At 38.2% G+C, this 23917-nt stretch overlaps 4 protein-coding genes across 7 annotated transcripts in view; 3 read left to right on the forward strand and 1 right to left on the reverse strand.

Moving 5' to 3' along the window:
* The window catches only part of LOC140981637 (uncharacterized), a 29926-nt gene extending 23149 nt beyond the window's left edge, over window positions 1-6777 (forward strand). For 3 of the 4 annotated variants that reach the window (XR_012176110.1, XR_012176111.1, XM_073448060.1), the window contains 2 exons: window positions 6368-6455; window positions 6555-6777. Coding sequence is in view for 1 of the 4 variants with exons in the window: in XM_073448060.1 (XP_073304161.1) it covers window positions 6368-6408 (41 nt within the window). In the remaining 3 variants the exon portion in view is untranslated. The remainder of the gene's footprint in view (window positions 1-6367; window positions 6456-6554) is intronic. The other variant, XR_012176112.1, reaches the window with a different exon arrangement.
* A 3410-nt stretch (window positions 6778-10187) lies between these two features.
* LOC140971501 (uncharacterized) lies at window positions 10188-11665 on the forward strand. The gene is made up of 5 exons (XM_073433792.1): window positions 10188-10250; window positions 10332-10385; window positions 10479-10612; window positions 10705-10981; window positions 11366-11665. Exons 1-5 carry the CDS (start codon window positions 10188-10190, stop codon window positions 11663-11665), a joined length of 828 nt encoding a protein of 275 aa, XP_073289893.1.
* Window positions 11666-11740: 75 nt separating this feature from the next.
* Window positions 11741-13286, forward strand: LOC140971508 (uncharacterized). Its single transcript, XM_073433805.1, has 2 exons — window positions 11741-12091; window positions 13143-13286. The coding sequence occupies exons 1-2, from the start codon at window positions 11741-11743 to the stop codon at window positions 13284-13286; spliced, it is 495 nt and encodes a 164-aa protein (XP_073289906.1).
* Window positions 13287-18861: 5575 nt separating this feature from the next.
* On the reverse strand, window positions 18862-20130 carry LOC140971537 (uncharacterized). The gene has a single exon (XM_073433851.1). It carries the CDS (start codon window positions 20128-20130, stop codon window positions 18862-18864), a length of 1269 nt encoding a protein of 422 aa, XP_073289952.1.
* Between the last annotated feature and the right edge of the window lie 3787 nt (window positions 20131-23917).

Below are 23917 nucleotides of genomic sequence, written 5' to 3' on the forward strand. Positions count from 1 at the left end.
CCCGAGAACTCCTTAGGATCCATCCTCCTAAAACTTTCATGCACAGCCTCTGGTCGGGGCCTCGCCTCTACATTAACTGCAGTCTGGTTTCCCGTAAACTGCGCAAAAAACTGCGTCATACCTGCAAGCATCTGCGCCTGCATATCTGGAGGTGGACGAGGAGGAGTGACCCTCTCCTCATCTCGATGCTCTCTGTTCTCGTCCCTAACTTCCCGGTTAATCACACGTCTGGGAGGCATACTGTTCCAACGATTTACCCAACACGTAAACCCAATATGCATGAATATAATAGTAATATCATAAGATGCACGAAATCTAAACTTAAAATATGGACATGCTGAAATCATGATTCAATGCTTACTACATACATAATGCAAAACTTTAAAAATTACAGACTTGAGGTGTGACTTCGTGAGCTTCTTGCGACTGGCAGTAGGCGTAACCCTTTACAAGAACACCGCTCTGATACCAACTGTAACGTACCGTACTTTTTCTACTTAAAATTTGCGGAAGAATTAAAAATTTTCTTAAATAAAAAGTGAACATAAAAAAATTCGATAAAAGAAGTAAAACTGTACGTCTCTCAAGTTGTTGCAACAAAAGATTTGAAATTCAAAGTTTGACATAAGAAATAAATGTTTTCAAAAAACTTAAAACATGGCAGTCCTCGGGTTTAGCCTCCCGCTCAGTCTAAGCCAGCTCCTTGGTCCCCACCTCCAGCCTCCTCATAAACATCCTCACCTGCATCGATCAAGTCTAGTGAGTCTAAAGACTCAACACGTATAAACTACAAGTAACGAATAATACGTAATAAAACCACATGCAACTTCAAAATAGAGCTTACAGACTTAAAACTTGAACTTGCATATCAAAAGCTTGAACATATGTACATACATACATAGACGTGCCATAAACATAAAACTTTTCTTAAACATGCTTGCATACTAGAACATACATAACTTCATCATTTTGCGTAGAGGCATATTTCAAAGCAAGTGACCCATAACATAACCGCCTGATCAGACTAACCACAGTACTGGGATGACAGGGACGTATCCACAGCCACATACATGAGATCCCCGTTCATAATTTAACGGGCTAATTGGTCCACGTTCATAATTTAACGCTTTCCAATCTCGATCTAAACCCGTTCTTAATTTAACGGGCGAATTGGTCCCCGTTCATAATTTAACGCTTTCCAATCCTAAACATAATTTGTTCACAAGACAATCAACATACCTCAAAAACTTGAAAATATTTTCTTTGCACGTCGAACATACTTACTTGGCGTTGAGGGATACGTTGGACTTCGACTGGAGCCGTTGCTGCACATACTAACATGAAATTGCATACTTAACTTGCATAGCTTAGACGTAATTGTCGTGCTTACTCTCAAGCTCAATCATTTCTTAGGACATTCTAAAATTTCCAATGATTCGACCTTGATAATCCTTGCACTAAACCATGACATCAAACCCGAAAGCAAACATTAACTTTTCCCAGAAACTTGAGTGCACGGACCCCGTTCCCGGGTCCCTGTATGGGTTTGTGTAGGTTCGCTAAAAGACCTACCGAAAAGAAGGAAGGACACGGACCCCGTGCTCGGGTTTGTGTAGGGGTCCGGGTAGCTTCGCACATTTTGACACCGAAAGGAAACAAAGGCACGGACCCCGTGCCATGGTCCGTGTGGGGGTCCGTGTCAGCTCGCAAAAATGGCTACTCGAAGGAAACAAAGGCACGGACCCCGTGCCCTGGTCCGTGTGGGGGTCCGGCTGGGCACTGAAGGTCGAAACCTGCGTGAAAAACTTGACATGATAATTCATTCTCCTCAACCAACCCAAATGGCTATGAATCGACACCTCGAGACCCATCGTAGGACGCTACGACATTGTACCAAACCCAAGTAAATCATTAAAATTGTTCCCAAGAGCGACGAGCAACAACCAACGACACAACTCGAAATTCAACACCATTTTTCTTCCTACGACTCTTGATTCCACTTGGAGCCTAACGACACAAAATCAGACACCACATAATAATCCCAATATCATTCTTGACTTACCTAAACGTAGCAGCGATTACCCGTCGATTTCCAACGAAGCCTTTAACAAATAACTTCAAGAACACAATTTACGTAAAAATCGCAGCTTGAGCAGTCCCACGAAAAACACCATAATTCACTAAATTTTCATCCAAAAATTTTGAATCTTATATCAAATCAAAGGTATCAAAAAGTTCTACGTTTTTTGTATTGAAACTTTTCTCAGATTCTCGGCTGAAAAATCACAGTAAATCAAAATACAGTAAAATTTAAGTTTTCAGATCAAGGGATTTCTTCAAAACACATCAAATAATTTTTCTGCTCAAACTACTACATATTATACACATGATTTCATACATAACACATCAAAATAAATACTATGACAAGATCGACGCAGGAAAAACAGATTATACGTGCCTTGTGATAATTAAAAATACCGAAACGACGATACCGACGCGGGGAAAGATGCGAGGTTGATCCGGGACGAACGTGGCTCGATTTTTCTTGCAACAAAATGACGAAACCTCGCTGGAAATTACAGAGGGAAGGGGCGGCTGCTCTCAAGACTAAGAACCCTAATATTTCTCTTCTCAAAATAATAAAATTCTTAATTGAAACTTGTGTGTGTGTGTTATACCGTTTCTAGTGTGTCAAAAAGTGTGTGTGTGGGTGAATATAGTATTAACGTGTGTGTGTGTTTAATTAGGAGTCATTAGTGCTAATTTAACTAATAAAAATACTAATAAAAAGTTTAACCCACACTAATTTTAAACAAACTCTTAATTTAAAATAACACACACAAAATGCTAATTTTAAAAGTTTTAAACTCTTAAATCACTAACCACATAAATAAGGCTTTTAAATTGTTAAACTAAATAAATTATTTAAAATGTTCCATTCTCAACTTAAAATAAAATACCACATTTTAAATTGCCAAAATCGTCGCCAGTCTTTTCCCTCGATGCCGCATCGAATAATCGCCTGAAACATGAAACTCGAAAAAAAAAATTTTAACGTGCATCAAATAAACATGAATAATTTAAAATAATGCATTCAAATAAATCATTCATGGCTAAATCTCATTTTGAAATTCAATTAAATGAACTAACAATTAAATAAGTGCATGAGTTTTACGTGTACTGGATTTTGGGCTCTACAAAAAAAGAGGGATTCCGCATGTTCATATGTTGGTCATATTTGAAAATAATGACAAGTTGTGTACTCCCGATCACTTTGGCTCAATTGTTCGTGCTGAAATACCTTCACAAACAGAAGAACCCAATCTACACAAAGCATGTGTCCACCATATGATACATGGGCCAAGTGGATCAATCAATCCAAATTGTCCATGCATGGTAAATGGTAAATGTAAGAAGAACTTTCCAAAGCCATTTGTGGAATACACATCTAGAGGAAATGATTCATATCCTTTGTATCGAAGATGTGAAGGTGGTCAAGTATCAATTAACAACAATGACAATGTCTTCATTGATAATGGTTGGGTTGTCCCATACAATCCATGGCTTTTATTAAAATATGATTGTCATATTAATGTTGAAGTATGTGGAGGGATTAAATATGTCAAGTACATATACAAGTACATCCATAAAGGTCCTGATCGAGTCACACTAGAGTTACGAAATGGGCAAAATTGTGATGAAATCCAACAATACGTGGATGGAAGGTGGATTTGTGCGACTGAAGCATTGTGGCAGATTTTCTCATTTGAGTTCAGTAGGATGTATCCTTCAGTCATTAGGTTACAAGTACATAAACCAAACCAACATTTGGTTTATTTTTACCCCCAACAACATGTAAGTGATCTACTAGCAGATGATGACAACTCAAAGACTATGCTTACACAATTTTTCAAAATAAATTGTGATCCTGACTTGATTGGAAAGTATTTATATCAAGAATTTCCACAATATTACACACGGATAAAATCTGAAAAAAATGGATTCGTCGAAGAAGCAACAATAAAGTGGTTGGGAGAGTATATGTTGTGTCACCATCTGAAGGTGAGAGGTTTTATCTCCGTATCCTTTTAAACCATGTCAGGGGCCCAACATCTTTTGGAGATCTGATGACTGTGAATGGGGTAACATAATCAACATTTAAGGAGTCTGCTCAAATGAGAGGACTTCTTCAACAGGATGATTATGTAAAAAAATTTCTGGAAGAAGCACGTTCTGTTAAAATGTCATCTTCATTTAGAAGGTTATTTGTATCCATACTGGTGTTCTGTCAACCAACAACAGTTCAAGAACTCTGGGATGAGTTCCATCCTTGCATGTGTGAAGATTATGTTCGAGAAATTTCGTCAAATAACTTAATCATCAATAAGTTATTGCTTGAGATACGAAGGTTGTTGCATCAGTACAAAAAGAAAGTTGATGATTTTGATTTGCCATCAATAAGTGCTGAGTTTTTAGAAGATAACAATACCAAGAATAATTGAGGATGAGCTTTCTTATCATATTTCTTATGATGATTTGAGATCTATTGAACGTTTGAATGCTCAGCAGAGGATTGCGTTTGACACCATCATAGAAAGTATTATACATAACCAATCAAAACTTTTCTTCATTGATGGTCCAGGAGGTACTGGTAAGACTTTTTTATACCGCTCAATTTTGGCACATTTGAGAAAAATGGGTAAAATTATAATTGCAGTAGCAACATCTGGAATAGCTGCAACATTGTTGCAAGGTAGAAGAACTGCACATTCACGTTTTCTAATTCCACTTAGACCAACATCATCTACATTGTGCCAAATAGAAAAAACAATCAGAACTTGCAGATCTAATAAGGCGTGCATCAGCTATAGTATGGGACGAGGCTCCAATAGCAAATCTCTATGCTTTTGAATCCGTTAGTAAGAGTTTCCAAGATATTATGGAAAAGCAAATAGCGTTTGGAGGGAAGACAATGGTTTTTGGTGGCGATTTTTGACAAGTGTTACCTGTTGTTAAACGAGGGTCCAAGGCAGAACAAATTGCTGCAAGTATTTCAAGGTCAACATTCTGGCATTGTGTAAAGCTAATACACCTTCAGTAAATATGAGAGCTGCTCAAGATATTGACTTCTCGCAATTTTTCTTGCGCATAGGTGATGGATTGCAGCATACTGTGAATCGTGATTTCATAAAATTACCCGATTCAATTATCATACAATGGGAAGGAGAACAATAAATTCAGATGTTGATTGATTCTGTTTTTCCTAATATGATAAATCATGTTAACGATGAAAACTATATGGTTGATAGAGCCATCATCACACCAAAATATGTTGATGTCGACAATATTAATCAAATGCTCATTATCAAGTTTCCTGAAGAGGAAAAAGAGTATACCTCTTGGGATAGTGTAGAAGACGACAATCACAATCTCTTTCAAGAAGAATTTCTCAATTCTCTTTGTCCAAGTGGTTTGCCACCACATAAAATCATATTGAAAGTAGGAAGTCCTATCATGCTCTTGAGAAATGTTGCGCCCGAACTTGGTCTATGCAATGGAACAAGATTAATATGCAGCAGTCTTGGTAGAAATTTTATAGATGCTGAGATCATAACAGGTCCTCACAAGGGTACTAGATTCTTTCTACATAGAATGCCCTTGAAAAGTGAAGATAATTCTGGATTACCATTTGAGTTGACACGTCAACAGTTTCCCATAAGGCTTAGTTTTGCTCTGACAATAAACAAGGCACAAGTTCAAACAATCCCAAATATTGGCATATTTTTGCAAAACCATGTGTTCAGCCATGGTCAGCTATATGTGGCACTTTCAAGAGGAGTCTCACAAAATTCTACAAAAATGCTGGTAAAAGATGGGAATTTAGATCGTCAATCTGGAGTATTCACAAGAAACGTGGTTTTCAAATACGTATTGCTACCTAATAGAGAATAATTAATTGTGAGTAAGTCAATTCTCTTTATTCTAATTTTTTTTAATAAAAATATGTACAATTAATTAAAATAATCATTAAATACATATTACATGTTTCAACGTTAGTATTTGGGGGATGCTAATAAATTCCAATATCTATGTTCAACCACATTCATCTATATGTGGCACCATCTATTATGTACATGTTTTTATCTCTGCCCATGATTATCTATTTCTCATCCTCTATCTTATCACGCAACCCGAATAACCATTTTTTTGCATCGCTACTATACTTTCTATATTTATTGAATCAAATTTAAACAGTACTTGGGTAGTGACTAATGGATAAACATATTATTTAGTATTATTTTATTGTTGGCTTAAGTTGAATTTCTTTGCTGATTATGAATTGCTTTTGTGTTTTTTTCCTCAAAAGTTGAAGGATACTGGTTGCAAACAAAGTATTTGTATAAATGACATACTCAATTCAATCGATCAGATCTACTCGCCCCCATCTTCATCTGGTTTGTTTTTAACAGTGAATTAGTTTATGACCTATCATTTATTATGTTGCATTATATTAATGGTCATATCATATTCGTCTGTACGTTTTGATCTTGCAGGTGAGATAATATATTTATTACGAGCTTCAAGATCTTATGATCTAATCTCTCACATATTCTCAACAGATTCAATAAATCATTATATTAGGGCTTCTTAGACATTGTCTTATTATAATCTTTACAGACAAATTTACAGTTTGTTTGGTAAATATTAAACTCAAATGTTTCAAGATCTAGCAGAGTCCTGATATCAAAATCTGAACTTTTATATGCCAGCTGAGCATGTTTAAAGATATGTACAACTTCATTTTTTATTTTTGAATTTATTAGATGAATGTAAAAGAAAAATTTTATGTTTTGATATTCAATAAATTTTAGTGCGATGATATTCTCATGTTTTTTAGACAATTTTTTGACTATTTGTTTAATTATTTTACATTGAATTCTATCATTATTTCACATGATATGATATTATTGCTCAAAATAATATTATTTTTGAAGATCAACACTTATATCATGTGAGGTAACAATTTGAGTTTTGGCATATTTATTTAAGCTTTGGAATCCCTTACTTCTCTTGGATCAAGTAAATTTTTTTTTTTACACTCATGGTGTTGTAAAATCATGAAGGTTTATTATATTAGCCTCATATAATCATGACACACGCAACGCGTGTGCCTCGGTGGCTAGTGTAAATGATGTTGATGAAGCCTAGGCACAGTGGATGGGTAATCTTATCACTGATGTCCGACAGCCGCCGGGTACCGCGATTCTATGTATGATGGATCCATCATAAATAACGATGTACGATAGTCACCTCTAATGAACTGAATTCACTGAATGATGAATGATGATTAACGATGAGCTGTTTTGACACGTCATGATTTTACACGACACGTTTATGTTATGTTTTTAAAGTTCATAAAAGGTATGTTTAGTATGTTATTTTTCACTGCTGTGTGCCATGTATATATGTACTTGTTATTTATGCTACGGGTCTGTTGAGTCTTTAGACTCAATAGGCATGTGTGATGCAGGTGAGTTTGATGTCGAGGGGACTGGAGGTGAAGAACTCTGAGTCGGCAGACCTGGTGGGCGACACGACCCGAAGACCTCATGTTTTTCCGCACATTTATGATTTTACGATTTGAGATGATATGGGCATTTTATACGATGTTTTATTTTACTGTTCGATGTAACATTTTTACTCGTCTTTGCTTCGTTACATTTTTATTGGTAATTACTTATGATTATTTTTACATGGTATTTTAAGTAGGACTGCATGCATGCAAAAATATTCAAACGCTTATTTTCAAAATGTGAGCTTTTAAAAAAAATATATTTCCGCACTTTTTAAAATGGTAGATGTTACATGAAAAGTCTATGTTTAAAGATTGAGATTAAAATATTAAAGTTTAAGTTAATTCGCGAATTAAACGCTCTAGGAATTAAATAATATGAAATTAAATCGAATGCCTGAATTTAAGCTAAACAAAAATATTAGAAATTTAATTTAAGCTTAAATAATTATTTGGGATGGTCTAGAGTCAATGAAAGTAAGAAAAAGTCAAAATTCAGAAATTATATGTCCAAGGATAAAACAATCATTTTACACATGAAAAATAGTAGACATCCTGGAAGTGCCCTGAATGCTGTAAAATATGTTAATATGCTTATTTTTAGTGTTTATGAAATGATATGATGAAATATTATTGGCAAAAGACATATTGCATGCTTGGTTTAAATGAAAAATGATTTATATATGCTTAAATTTTTATAAGTGATGAAAATACGAAAAGTTGAAGGAGGTGAAGTGATTGTGACTAATACGATGATATGATGATTATGATGATATGTAAGGCCAAGGCTCAGTTGAAGGGTGAGAGTGTCGCTGATGTCCCCGCCACCCAGTACTTTGGTTACACGTAGACGGATCCATCGACCTTCACCGGATACGAAAGTCACAATTAACTATCCAAATTCAATAAAAAAAATGTATATGTATATGATGAAAAAGGAAAAAATGTTTATGATTAAGCATGTTCTTGAAAAGTATTTAAGTAAAAGTATTTTTTCTGTTGCTGGTGGTTGTACATGTATTACTTGCTATCATGGTTAAGGTTGCTGAGTCAATAGACTCACTAGGTGTGATCGATGCAGGTGAGCGTGATATTGATGTTGTTGAGGGCATTGGTGATTGATCTTGCTGGACCGAAGGTGGACATAACCCGAGGATCAGTGCTAGCTTTCCACAATTTAAAATAAGTTTATGATTTAATTTTACGTTAAAGATTTTTATGACTTTTATGATGCTTGTGAGAGGTTTTTGAGAGGATGTTAGAGTTAGTTTTATTTTGCAATATTGCAAAGTTAGGTTTGGTAAACGATTGACGATTTTATGTTTTGAATTCTTTCTTTTGGATTTTCAAATATAGTTGGTTGTTTTATTTTTAAATGGTGCAAAGTTATTTTAAAAATATTTTTATATATATGTATATGTATATATTCGGCCGAATGAGTAGAATAGAAAAAAAAAAAATTCTAGTACATTTTAAATAAAAATGAGTAGTGGACGTTTCATCAATATCTGTCCAACCGCCCAGCGGCAAGCCATTTATATTTGAGGCAACCTGACATCAGCAGATACTGCACATCATTTCTTGCATCTGTGCGAGGAAGCTCATGAGGAGAAGATGCCAGGCGTTTTTGGCCAGCATTTTGACAATGTCAGAGACAGTCAGTTAGAGGCTCGAGGAGGTCGAAATTGTCAGGGACTTGCCCAGTGTTTTCCCAGACGACGTTTCAGGCATTCCATCGGATAGGGAGGTGGACTTTTCTATCGAGCTCATGCTAGGTACCGTGCCTATTTCTAAGGCACCCTATCATCTAGCACCTGCAGAGATGAAAGAACTGAAGGATCAGATATAAGACTTGCTAGATAAGGGTTTCATTCGCCCTAGCTTTTCTCCGTGGGGCGCACCAGTACTGTTTGTTAAGAAGAAGGATGGCAGCATGCGACTTTGCATTGACTACAGGGAGCTGAATCGTGTCACAGTCAAGAACAAAGTATCCACTACCCAGGATCGAGGATTTATTTGATCAGCTTCAGGGAGCATCGGTATTCTCGAAGATAGATCTCCGATCTAGATAGCATCAGCTGAAAGTAAGAGAGCCTGACATGCATAAGACGGCATTCAGGACGCGTTATGGGCACTATGAGCTTTTGGTGATGCTTTTCGGTTTGACTAACGCGCTAGCGATCTTTATGGATCTCATGAATGGCGTGTTTCAGCCATATTTGGATCAGTTTGTCATAGTTTTCATTGACGACATCCTGATCTATTCGAAGAGCAGAGAGGAGCACAGTCAGCAACTGAGGACCATACTACAGACTTTACATGACATATGACTGTATGCCATGTTCAGTAAGTGCGAGTTCTGGCTAGACAGAGTGGCATTCTTGGGCCATATTGTATCTCAGGATGGTATAGAGGTCGACCCAGTAAAATTGAGGCAGTCAGAGATTGGCCAGTGCCTAAGAGCGTGACAGAAATCCGTAGTTTCTTGGGATTGTCTGGATATTACAGGAAGTTTATTCAAGGCTTCTCATTTATTGCAGTGCCTATGACCTCCTTGACGAAGAAGAATTTCAAGTTTATTGGGGGACCGGAGTAACAGGAAATTTCTAACAAAATGAAGCAGGCGTTGACCCTGGCACCAGTTCTAGCTTTGCCATCAGGGCGAAGAGAGTTTGTGGTATATACAGATGCTTCGAAACTCGGTTTGGGCGCAGTAATGATGCATCATGACAGATTTATATCTTATGCATCCCGATAGTTGAAGGTCAATGAACAGAATTATCCGACTCATTACCTCGAGCTAGCGGCAGTGGTATTTGCCTTGAAAATTTGGAAACATTATCTGTATAAAGAGAAGTGCAGGATTTTCACTGACCACAAGAGTCTGAAGTACTTATTCACATAGAAAGACCTGAGCATGAGACAGCGAAGTTGGCTAGAGCTAGTGAAGGATTATGACTGCAACATTAGCTACCATTCGGGCAAGGTTAATGTAGTTGCAGATGCCCTGTGCAGGAAGACTGCAGTGATCACTCAGTTGTCAGTATAGAGAACATTGTAGGCAGAGATTCAGTGGTTTGAGCTTGCAGTTTATGCTAGGGGCAGTGCCCTTAGTCTTTCTACCCTTACAGTGCAGTCGACACTGAGAGAAAGAATTCAGGCAGGGATACTTCTGATGAGCAGTTACAGAAGTGGAGACAGAGGGATGAGGCTAAGGGCCGAAGGTTGTATACAGTTGTGGATAGCATAGTCAGACATAAGGACAGACTATGGGTTCCTAGCAGTGATTCCTTGAGAGCAGATACCTTGAGTGAGGCCCACACTACCCCGTACGCCATCCATCCAGAAAGTACGAAGATGTATAATGATCTTCAGTCTCTTTATTGGTGGAGGGATATTTTGCGTTTTGTCTCCGAGTGTTTGACATGTCAGCAGGTTAAGGCGGAGCATCAGAGACCTGCAGAAAAGCTGAGACCACTCCCTATTCCCAAGTAGAAATGAGATAATATTGCCATGGATTTCGTTACAGTGCTTCCGAGGACAACTGGTGAGTATAATGCCATTTGGGTGATATTTGATCGGCTTACTAAATCAGCACACTTTTTATCGATCAGGAAGACTTTCGCCATGACTCAGTACGCAGAGCTGTATATCAGAGAGATAGTTAGACTGCATGGGATTCCAGTGTCCATCGTGTAAGATAGGGATCCGAGGTTCACGTCTGCATTCTGGAAAAGTCTGCATTAGGCTTTGGGTACTAAGCTGCTATTCAGTACTGACTTCCATTCTCAGACCGACAGACAGTCAGAAAGGGTGATTCAGACATTGGAGGATCTGCTCAAAGCGTGTGTGATCGACTTCCAGGGTAGTTGGGAGCCGAAATTACCTCTTGTAGAGTTCACGTACAACAACAGTTATCAAGCATCGATCGGTATGGCTCCATATGAGACATTATATGGGAGGAAGTGCAGGTCCCCAGTGTATTGGGACGAGGTAGAAGAGAGAGTAAAAATTGGTCCGGATATTGTCAGTCAGACTGCAGAGTTGATGGCCAAGATTCGAGACAGGATGAAGAACGCTCAGAGCAGGTAGAAGAGTTACGCAGATCAGTGGCACAGAGATCTTGAGTTTGTCGTAGGGGATCATGTGTTCGTGAAATTCGCACCGATGAAGGGTGTGATGAGATTTGGGAAGAAGGACAAGCTCAGTCATAGATTCATAGGGCCGTTTGAGATCTTGGAGGAAGTTGGGATACTCGTTTACAGAATTGCATTATCGCCGAATCTAGAGGGAGTTCATAATGTGTTACATGTCTCTATGTTGCGGAAGTATATGTCGAATCTTTCGCATGTACTGGACTATGAGCCACTTCAGCTGACACCGAACCTGTCTTTCGAGGAGAGACCCACTCAGATATTAGATAGACAGGAGAGGAAGCTCCGGAACAAAGTGAACCACATGGTCAAAGTCAAGTGTTTGAATCATCCCGAGGAGGATGCTACTTGGAGACTGAAGCCGGTATGAGGAGTCGCTACCCAGAATTATTCTTTATGTTTTAAATTTCGATGACGAAATTTTGTTTTAGGGGGGGGGGGGAGAATTGTAAGGTCTAAGAAATTCGAACTACGTAACCCGATTGCATGCAATCTAGGGTTTTATTTAAAATATGTGTTCAATGATTTTTATGCATTTAATGCATGAATATTGCATGGTTAGGTGTTATTGCATGGGTATTTTAAAATTTCATGAATTAAGATTTTAATTTGCATTTCGCGCTCGAACGGGTAACGGAAACAGGGGACAATCAGTAAAAATATTTTTATATAATAATTATTTTTAATTATCTAATATGAGATGATTTTAAGTATTATTTTTTGAAAATGGACCTTGGTTGGGTATTTTACCCGCTGTGTTATATTTTTTGCCGGTACGCAAATTTTATCGATTCGGAGGACTTTTTAAGGGTTCGGGCATTATTTTCAAAAATTGTACCTAAACGAAATATTTTTCGGGAGTGTTTTTGAGCTTGATGGGTTTATTTTAATGATTAATGAGCTCAAAACCCTTTTGCCCACTTAACTTTTAATTAGGGCATATTAGTACACATTATTTAACCTAATTACCATCTAAACTAAACCCTAAACCTATTTTGGCCGCCCACTTCATTTTCCAGCAACACCTTCCTGTAAAAACATCAGCATTTCTTCCTCTTTTCACCAGCAAGCTTCGGCACCATAGTTTTTTTCAAGAAAGCTCCTTCCCCGCCTCTTCGAATTTTCAAGCGTCAAAACGTTAAGGCACGCATGTATCCCCTTTTTCTCTTCCTTCACGCCAATAATATGTTGAAATATATGTAAATGCATGAGAAGTTATTGATCTATCTTGAGGTTTCGTTTTTATGCAAAGATTTGACATGAAAGTGAATCCTTTTGTTTCATTCTCATATTTTGTTGATTGTGGTGCAAGGGGCTGCACACGTCGAGGATCAAGGTGTGATAGGTGTTGGAGTCTCGAGTTGTCGAGCTTGAGAGGGAATCGCCTGAATCGTGAGCTTTTTTCAAGATTTCAGGTAGATCGGATGATAGGAGGGAAAGCCGACGGTACGAGGGTGACTCCAGGACTTGGACCAAACTCTAGTGGGTCTGAGTCATGGCCTGGAAGGGCTCGAACACCTCTGGTCTTTACATTAGAGTCGCACGAGGGTGATGAATGAAGGGAGTGTCATGGTTGTGCGTTTTGGTGGCTAGAGAGTGGTTGCGACTTGCAGCATTCATGGTGCTGTGAGTTGGGGTTAGGTTGGTCCAGGATCGTCCTAAGGTGGGCTAGGGAGGGCTAGTCCAAGGCTGGTCCTCGAGGGTTAGGGCTAGGATTGATAAATCATGAGTTTGGCGTGACTAGGGTTTGAGGATTAGAAAGGACCGAAAAATCCAGCAGCTTGTTGGGGCTGTTCGAGGGGCTTAGTGGACTGATCTAGATGGTTTAAGGTCTGTTAGGATGTGATTAAGTTGTGCTACAAATTTGGGAAAAGTTTGGTTAAGTTTCGGGTCGATTTGGGCTAAAATCGGGACCCCGGTCCAAGTTTTAAAACGAATCGTATAAGTTTTGGAACGGGCTCGAGTTTACATCTTAGAAATTCTTACTATTATGTTTGAGGTGTTTTGAGGAGTTTGGTCAACTTCGGGTCTAAATTTTGATGTCCAGGGGTAAAATGGTCATTTAGGGTTTCCAGTGGCAAAATGGTAATTTTGCACAAGGGTCGAGTTTTTAGTCCTGGCTGCGCCTTGATCACAAATTTAACATGTTTTTAAATGTTTATGTTATCAAGTATATGACTTTTTATGAAATTATGAAAAACACGTTGCATGCTTGATTTAAAGGAAAGTTTACGTATATGCATGATTTTTTTTATAAGTGATGAAAATGATAATGTTTTTGAAAGGATGAGAGTTGGTTGTGAGTGAGTTGGTTGTGAGTGACGATATATGTATTCGATGAGCAGTAAGGCTAAGGCTCAGTGGATGGGTAACACTGTCGTTGATGTCCCCATCGCCGAATACCACGGTTATATGTAGATGGATCCATCAAATAGAGCTGATACGAAAGTCACAACTAACGAACTGAATTCGATTAAAGAAAATGAACAAGTATATGAAGTTAAGATGAGATGTTTTGACTCGTTATGCTTTTACGATATGTTTACGTTTACGCTTTTAAGATCATGAAACGTATTTTTATTAAAGTACTTTTCATTGTTGCTTGCTATGTATATGTATTCGTTATAACGTTGCATGTGTGTTGAGTGTTTAGACTCATTAGGTGTGAATGATGCAGGTGAGCATGTTGATGAGTGTCAAGCCCCGGGACAGGGTTGGTCGACACCGGTGTTGCTCTCAAATTTACATTAGAAAACAACAAGCCTCAAAAGTACAGAATTTCAGAAACCAGTCTTTTATTCATAATACTGAATATTCATCGTCTGATACAACTCAAATAATAATGTTTTACCCCGGAAATGTAAAACCAGAAAATAAAATGTCTGAACAGATGCAGCGGAATATAAAATATAAATCAGAACTGAGAACAACGATCTTCATCACCAGCCCCAAAATTGATTATGCTCATCTTCTTCTAACATTTCTTCAGTATTCTTATCTGATATGGTTTTGGTGGGTGAGTGATATGGTTGTCACTCAGTAATCAGGGGCGGGAATAACTCCCAGTTTTCAAAATCATTTTCAACAGAAACAGTAATACAATAATATACAGAAAACTCTTATTTTCAGAACAGGAATCAGAATTCGGAAATCATAGGATTCAAAACAGAAATCAGAATTAGTAAGCACTGAGCACGTTAGTCAATTTCATGGCTAAACTGATATCAGTCCCCTATATATTCTCTCATCTAAGAGGTGAGGCCAGGATCAGAAATCAGAATTCAGAAATGTTTAGAATATATATTCCTACCATTAGTTCATTAGGGAGTTTCAGTGCTTCAAAATCATATATCAGAAATCAAACATTAAAAAACTGTACTTTAAAACAGAAATTATAAAACTTATTTCAAGATATTTATACGTAAGCCCACTTACCGTAATTTGCTAGAGTTTCGCTAGAGTTTCGGTTGAAGTCTACTGGAAATCTGGTTGTTCTTGCTACTGGTTTCTACTGATCGAAAATCAGCACTCTCTTAGCTCGAAATTTCAAGTAATAATCTCAAGATTTGTGTAACACCATTTCAGAGATCTGAGGTGCTATTTATAGGCAAAAATTCTGACTTTTAGCCTCCCCATTAATGACCATAATCTGATATTAACAGCCTTTATTCCTTGTTTAAATGCTTCAGTAACAAGTCATAAGATGAATTAGTAACTGTCTGCTGGAATCTCGCGCTACTGAACTCTTCTGCTGCTGGATTCTATCTGTTGTCTGCTGCTGGATTATATCTACTGGAAAAATACCAGCTTCTGAAATATTAGTTTCCACTGGAATTGTTAGCTTCTGCTGAACTTTTTGCTTTGCTGCTGAATTTTGCTAGCTATTGCAAAAATGCTAGCTACTGCTGGAAATTCAGGTTCTCACATCCCTCCCTCCTTATAAGAAGTTTCGTCCTCGAAACTTGGCTATACATGATCCTCAAAGAGATAAGGGTATTGTTCTCGCATCTTTTCTTCCAATTCCTAAGTAGCTTCTCTTTCGGTTTGATTGGACCATTGTACTTTGACATATGAAATAGTTCGTCGTCTCAATACTTGGTCTTTGTTATCCACAATCCGAATTGAATTTCCTGATATTTCAGTTCTTCATTTAAATTTTCTTCAATCAAAAGTGGTCCAGTGTCAAGAATATGACTTGGATCGGAAATGTATCTTCATAATTCTGACACACGTGGAATACATTGTGAATTCTCGACAAGTCGGGTGGAAGTGCTAATCTGTAAGCAAGTGTTCCCACTTTCTCAAGAATTTCAAACGGTCGGATGTATCTGGGATTCAGTTTCCCAGCCTTATTGAATCGGATTACACCCTTCATGAGTGACACTTTCACATAAGCTTTTTCTCCAACTTCGAATTCCACAGGTCTTCTTTTCAAGTCAGCCCAAATTTTCTGTCGATCTTGTGCAGCTTTTAATCTCTCCTTGATCACAGCAACTTTATCCACTGTTTCTTGGATTAGTTCGGGTCCAACAATGGTTTTTTCCCCTACTTCATCCCAATACAGTGGTGATCGAAACTTTCGTCCATACAAAGCTTCATATGGTGCCTTTCCAATACTGCTGTGGTAACCATTATTGTACGAGAACTCGATTAAAGACAGATGTTCACTCCAATTACCACTGAAGTCTAGAGCACATGCTCTCAGCATATCTTCTAGAGTTTGAATTGTCCTCTCTGTTTAGCCATCAGTTTGAGTATGATAGGCCGTACAAAGAGTAACTTTAGTCCCCATAGCTTGTTGAAAGCTCTTCCAAAATCGAGATGTAAATCTAGGATCTCCGTCGGATAGTATGCTAGCTGTAACTCCATGCAATCGTACGATCTCATTCATGAACAATGTGGCTAGCTTGTCCAAATTATTGTTCATGCGGACAGGTAAGAAATGCGCAGATTTTGTGAGTCTATCTACGATTACCCATATTCCATCATGACCTTGTCTCGATTTTGGTAAACCAACTACAAAATCCATGGAAATATGTTCCCATTTCCATTCCGGGATTTCTAATGGTTGAAGAAGTCCACCAGGTCTCTGGTGTTTTGCTTTGACTTGTTGGCACACCAAACGCTTGGAAACAAATATTGCCACATCCTTCTTCATTCCACTCCACCAGAAACTTTTCTTCAAATCTCTGTACATTTTAGTACTTCAAGGGTGGACTGAAAATTTTGACTTATGTGCTTCAGACATTACTTCTTGTCGAAGGTTATCGATGTCTGGTATACACAATCGTCCTTTCATCCACAAGATTCCTTTATTATTTGTCTCGAAATCTGGTGATTTCCCTTCCTTGGCTTGCTCTTTCAATTTCACCAAGACGGAATCCCTATTTTGACTTATCTTGATTGTCTCTCGAAGACAAGGTTGTGCTGAAAGTGATGCCAGGATTACCTTACCCTTATTCTTTCGACTTAAGGCATCTGCTACCTTGTTGGCTTTGCCTGGGTGGTAGCTTATCGTCATGTCGTAGTCTTTCAAGAGTTCAATCCATCGTCTCTGTCACATATTTAGTTCTTTTTGAGTGAACAAATACTTGAGACTTTGGTGATCAGTGAAAATCTCACACTTGGATCCATAAAGATAATGTCTCCAAATTTTTAGTGTGAACACCACTGCAGCTAGTTCGAGGTCATGTGTTGGGTAATTCTGTTCATACGTCTTCAACTGCCTTGACGCGTATGCAATCACCCTTCCCTCTTGCATGAGTACACATCCTAAATCTCCTTTAGATGCATCAATGTACATGGTGAAGTCTTTGCCTTTAGTTGGCAATACCAACACCAGAGTGGAGGTAAGCTTCTTCTTCAAAGTCTCGAAGCTTTGCTCACATTTTTCACTCCATTGAAACTTAGAGTTCTTCTGTGTGAGCTTGGTGAGGGGTATGGCTATTGAAGAGAATCCTTCAACAAATTTTCGGTAATAGCCTGCTAATCCCAAGAAACTTCGAATTTCTATTACAGTCTTTGGTCTAGGCCAATCTGAGATTGCTGCTACTTTCTTAGGATCCACAGATACTCCTGATGCTGATATTATGTGACCCAAGAATATGACGCTCTCTAGCCAGAACTCGCATTTCTTGAATTTTGCGTACATCTTATTTTCTCTAAGCGTCTGGAGAGTGAGACGAAGATGTTCCTCATGATCTTCCTTACTTTGTGAATACACAAGGATGTCGTCTATGAACACGACCACAAAACTATCGAGGTAAGGTTTGAAGACTCTATTCATGAGGTCCATGAATGCTGCGGGGGCATTGGTCAGTCCAAACGGTATTACCGTAAACTCGTAATGGCCGTATCTCGTCTTGAAGGCTGTTTTAGGAATATCTTCAGCTTTGACCTTCAATTGATGGTATCCTGACCTCAGATCGAGTTTTGAAAAGACCTTGGCTCCTTTCAACTCGTCGAAAAGGTCATCTATCCTCTGGAGAGGGTATTTATTCTTGACGGTAATCTTGTTCAACTCTCTATAGTCGATACATAATCTCATACTCCCGTCTTTCTTTTTCACAAACAGAACAGGAGCTCTCCACGGAGATGCGCTTGGTCGGATTTGCTTCTTTTCCAACAAATCTTGGAGTTGGTCCTTGAGTTCCTTTAATTCAGCTGGGCCATTCTGTATGGTGCTTTTGAGATCGGTGCAGCCCCAGGAATCAAATTGATCTCAAACTCCACTTCACGGTCGGGGATTGTGCCCGGGAGTTCTTTAGGAAAGACATCCGGAAACTCTTGTACTACAAGAATCTCTTCTAGTGCAAGTGCAGTTTCTTGTTTTACCTCGCTTAACAGGGCTAGGTAAACTTCTTCTCCACTTTTAATGGCTTTCCAAGTTTGAGAAGCAGAAAGAAGAGTCTTTCGTTCTTTGGTCTTGCCATGAAATAAAATTTTCTCTTGGTGTGGAGCTTGGATGGTTACCGTCTTTCTATGACAATCTACTAAAGCATGATTCTTGGCTAACCAATCCATTCCAAGAATTACATCGAATTCCACCATGTTTAGTTGAATCAGGTTTGCCTAGAAATTCTGATCTTCTATGAGAACACTAATATCCCGATATAGAGTGCGAGTTTTTAGAATTCAATTTGCAGGAGTTGCTACTCTATATGGTTCTTCTAAGTTATCAGGCTTAGCTTCTAACTTCTTGGCAAATCTCTTAGACATGAATGAATGTGTAGCACCATAATCCAATAACACATAAGCAGGTATATCATTGATTAAAATGGTACCAGCTACGACATCATTGGAGGTGTCAGCCTCTTCTTGAGTGATAGGATAGACTCGAGCATTTGGCTTGTTCTCCTTAGGCTTTTTTGGAGTTGTTCCACCTGCTGGACCATTCCTTGAATCTGGAAGAGGGCATTGAGACATGCGATGGTTCATCTTTCCACAACAGAAACAAGCTCCAGAATTCCTATGGCATTCACCAGTGTGAGTGAATCCACAAGTTTGGCACTTGACTCCTTCTTCGCCTGATTGAGAAGAAGTGGTTCCTTGGGTTGGAACACTGGTATATTGATTGCTTGGAAACCTAGGCTTTTTGCATTGTTGGCCCGGTTGGTATTGGTTTGATTGAGGACGTTTGAGTTTGTTCTCACCTTCACGTCTCTTGATGTCATTTTCAGCCCTGATGGAGGCTCCCATTAATTCATCAAAACTGTTGGGCTCGATAACCGCAAAGGCAGATTGAATGCGGCTGTTCAATCCTTTCTTGAAGCGATGAATCTTCCAGGCCTCGTCTCCCATGATGGTTGGGGAGTAAGTTCCCAATGAGTGGAACTTGGTTGAATACTCTACCACTGTCATGTTGGTTTCTTGAACCAAGCTTTCAAATTCTGACAGCTCCTGCACTCGAACTGCTGTCCGAAAGTACTGCCTCAGGAATGCCTCTCGGAACCTTTGCCAATTAATAGGTTCGGCCTCTAACATAGCTGGTGAGACTCCTTCCCACCATTTAGCAGATTTATCGATAAGAAAAGGTGTAATCACATCTACCCTGATCTCTTGTGGAACCTCAAGTAGTCGAACATGGTTCTCCACCTCCTTCATCTGATTCTGTCCGACCTCGGGATCGGAACTTCCATCAAAGTTTGGGAATCTTGCTCTTTGGAGAGCCTCATAGTGCTGCTTAGTCCCATTCTGAGCTGGAGGTGGTGGCGGTGGCTGGTTGGCATTAGGGTTGACAAACCCTTGTAACGTGGTTGCCACAATCATGGCTATAGCCATCAGATCCGCCTGACTGAGGCCCACTGCTGGTGGTGGTTGTTGTTGTGCATCTTCGTCATTGCGGTTGTTGTTGCGGTTATTGTAACGAGGATTGCGGTTGTTTCTTACTGGTCTTCCGTCCATATCCTACAAATATGAAAGTTCTAAGGTTTTGGCGGAATATGAACTAAACAAAAAAATCAAATGATTGAGTAATTGCTCAAAATTAAATATGAAACCAATGGATAAAAATAAATTTTATTGATTTCCCAAGAAAGTGCAATTACAATAGAACTTCGAAAATGAAAACAGAAATGCAAATGGAACAAGTGGTATTATAAAGAACTACTACTGATAGTCTAATCTATCACTTCTCCCAAATCTAAATCCATAGGATCCTCTTCGACTTCTACTTCTTCTTCGGGATCCTCTTCAGGTTCTTCTTCATGGTTGGCTATTACTGCTTTATTGCTTGCAGATGTTCAATATGACCGTGCAGAACTGCATTCTGGTCACTAAGAACTTCAACAGTGCTCTGCAACTCATGAATCTGAGCATTAGTCTGCTCACTATACTGGTTATGCTGGTGCACAAGTTGGTGATTTTGATCCTTAAGCACTAGGATCTTCTCAACCAAGTTATCCCGTAACCCGATTAATTCTGCAACAGTATCTTGAGAGGTTTCAAACTCTTCTTGAGATTTCTTATTCCTCTCTTCTGCTTCATGCAGATAGAGAACATAACGTTGAACATCACCTCTCAAATGATCAGCTCGATCATCTTTGTCCAGCTCTAAGCAGTAGTTATGTTCCTTTAGTTTCTCTAGCTTCCTCTCTAAGCTCTTAATATAGCTATTCTGGTCAGTCATATCCTACATCCAAAACCTGAGAGTCAAGGTTCAGAAGTGATCTCAAGAGTATAGGTCAATTTATAGACAATTACTGGAATGAACAGAATCAGTAAGCCTATAACATTCAATAGCAGAAAATAGCTCAAAATTTTTCGGTCTCAGAATTGCGTGAAAATTTTACTAAAAATCCTTCGCATAAAAACATGAATTGTACCAAATCTGGTGTAAAAATACTAAGCCGTTTAGAAATGAAAATTTTTCAAAGTTTCGAGAAATTGGAAAATTTTACGGAAATGATGATATCACTATCTAAACGAAGAAATTTGGGGTTCGTCGGCGGTGCTTGAATGACAGGTTGGTTCTAGATTAGGTTTTCCTTGTCGAGAGCTTTCCAACGGTATCTTTTAATAGTAAAAATTCCTTATGGATCAAAAGTTATGGTCGTTCGAAGTTTGCGCGAAAAACACCTCAACTTCCATACCATTTGCAAGATCTACTGCATGCGCTTGCTGGAATTCACTGTCTATTGCAATACTGATGCTATTGCAATCAGTCTGCTACTTTTCCAGCAATGTTAGAACCAGTCTGCTGCATTCCGGGTTTACTGACCCAGTCTTCTGCATACAGATCTACTGATTTCCATTTATTGGTTCTGGTTTCGGGCTACTGGTTTTTGGGTCTACTGAATTTTTTTTTTCTACTCATTTCAGATATGCTGCTTATTTTAGACATGCTGCTGAAACACTCATTAATCTATTAAGTTCTGCTTTGTTTCCCTTACTGATTTTCCTAACTGTACATAGTTAGTCTATCTTTTCAGTAGTCTATTCCAGTAGTTTATTACAGTAGTTTATTAGAAGTTATTTTCAGAAGTCTATCAGAACTTATTATTTCTAGCTCCTCCTCCCCAGATTATGAAACCTGGTTTTGCTCTGACACCACTTCAATGTCACGCCCCGAGACGGGGTTGGTCAACACCGGCGTTGCTCTCAAATTTACATTCGACAACAACAAGCCTCAAAAGTACAGAATTTCAGAAACCAGTCTTTTATTCATAATACTGAATATTCATCGTCTGATACAACTCAAATAATAATGTTTTATAGCGAAAATTTAAAACCAGAAAATACAATGTCTGAACAGATGTAGCGGAATATAAAATATAAATCAGAACTGAGAACAACGATCTTCATCACCAGCACCAAAATTGATTCTGCTCCTCTTCTTCTAACATTTCTTCAGTATTCTTATCTGAGATGGTTTTGATGGGTGAGTGATATGGTTGTCACTCAGTAAGCAGGGGCGGGAATAACTCCCAGTTTTCAAAATCATTTTCAACAGAAACAGTAATACAATAATATAAAAACTCTTAATTTCAGAACAGGAATCAGAATTCAGAAATCACAGGATTCAAAACAGAAATCAGAGTTAGTAAGCACTGAGCACGTTAGTGAATTTCATGGCTAAATTGATATCAGTCCCGTATATGTTCTTTCCTCTAAGGGGTGAGGCCAGAATCAGAATTCAGAAATGTTCAGAATATATATTCCTACCATTAGTTCACTAGGGAGTTTCAGTGCTTCAAAATCGTATATCAGAAATCAAACATTCAGAAACTGTACTTTAAAAAAAAATTATAAAACTTATTTCAAGATATTTATACGTAAGCTCACTTACCGTAATTTGCTAGAGTTTTGGTTGAAGTCTACTGGAAATCTGGTTGTTCTTGCTACTGGTTTCTACTGATCGAAAATCAGCACTCTCTTAGCTCGAAGATTCAAGTAATAATCTCAAGATTTGTGTAACACCATTTCAGAGATCTGAGGTGCTATTTATAGGCAAAAATTATGACTTTTAGCCTCCCCATTAATGACCATAATCTGACATTAACAGCCTTTATTCCTTGTTTAAATGCTTCAGTTACAACTCATAAGCTGAATCAGTAACTGTCTGCTGGAATCTCGCGCTACTGAACTCTTCTGCTGCTGGATTCTATCTGTTGTCTGCTGCTAGATTCTATCTGCTGGAAAAATACCAGCTTTTGAAATATTAGTTGCTGCTGGAATTGTTAGCTTCTGCTGAATTTTTTTCCTAGCTGCTGAATTTTCCTAGTTGCTGTAAAAATGCTAGCTACTACTGGAAATTAGCTACTTCTGGAAATTCAGGTTCTCACAATGAGGAGGTCGGAGACGCCGAAGTTTGAGTAAGCGAGGCTGGATGTGCGCACGAGAACCGGAGGACCATCTTTTCCGCACATCACGATTTGAGTTAGGAGAGGACATGAATATTTTATACGCTATGTTTTGACATGTTGTTAGTTGTGAGGATTTTTACTTGTTTCATATCTGCATTATTTTTAAATGTAAGTTGGGGTTTGACGGTTTGTCTCTTTTTATAACTGCAGTATTTTAACATGTTTGCTGATGGCTACTATTTTATTAATGTAAATTTTCAGCGGTATCGCATGCATGCATTTAGATACAATTTTCGAGTATTAACTTTAAAAAAAATTTAGTAGCATTTTAAGTAATAGACATTTCGATTATAAGACATCAAGATTGTTATCATTTATTTATATAAACATCTGTACTCGAGATTATTGATGATTATCGAGTTTATCGCAATTGAGAATAATTTTTCTCTCCAAAAATTTTTGGTTTTGTTTACAATTTTGTGTGTTCTTAAAAACATACTTATCAAAATTTCATGCTTTGTGGCTTTTGTTGATTGTTCTTCACGAGGATTGTCAAAGATGAGTTACTTGACGGTTCCCTTGAGATCAATTGTTTCTTTGTGTTGAAACATTTCATGTTCGCAATCTTTATTTTGATGTTAACAAAACTTGTTATTTTGTTTCTAATGAATTTATATAAGTGCGCAGAAGCAGAAACTGATCAAGATTAGAACTGATTAGTTACCGAGCCCAAACTGAAGCTATTGAGACGAAAACTGAAAGCGTCAACTGATTGCCCAAATTGAATCAGCTCAACTAATATATCAAAGACAAGTTCAACTTATTGACCAGCTTATAGGTAGTTCAGCAGAAGACCTTCAGAAGCCCGGCCAACTGATGAAGAGCTC

The sequence above is a fragment of the Primulina huaijiensis genome, chromosome 1 (genome assembly GCF_012295235.1).
Source record: "Primulina huaijiensis isolate GDHJ02 chromosome 1, ASM1229523v2, whole genome shotgun sequence".
Taxonomy (NCBI): domain Eukaryota; kingdom Viridiplantae; phylum Streptophyta; class Magnoliopsida; order Lamiales; family Gesneriaceae; genus Primulina; species Primulina huaijiensis.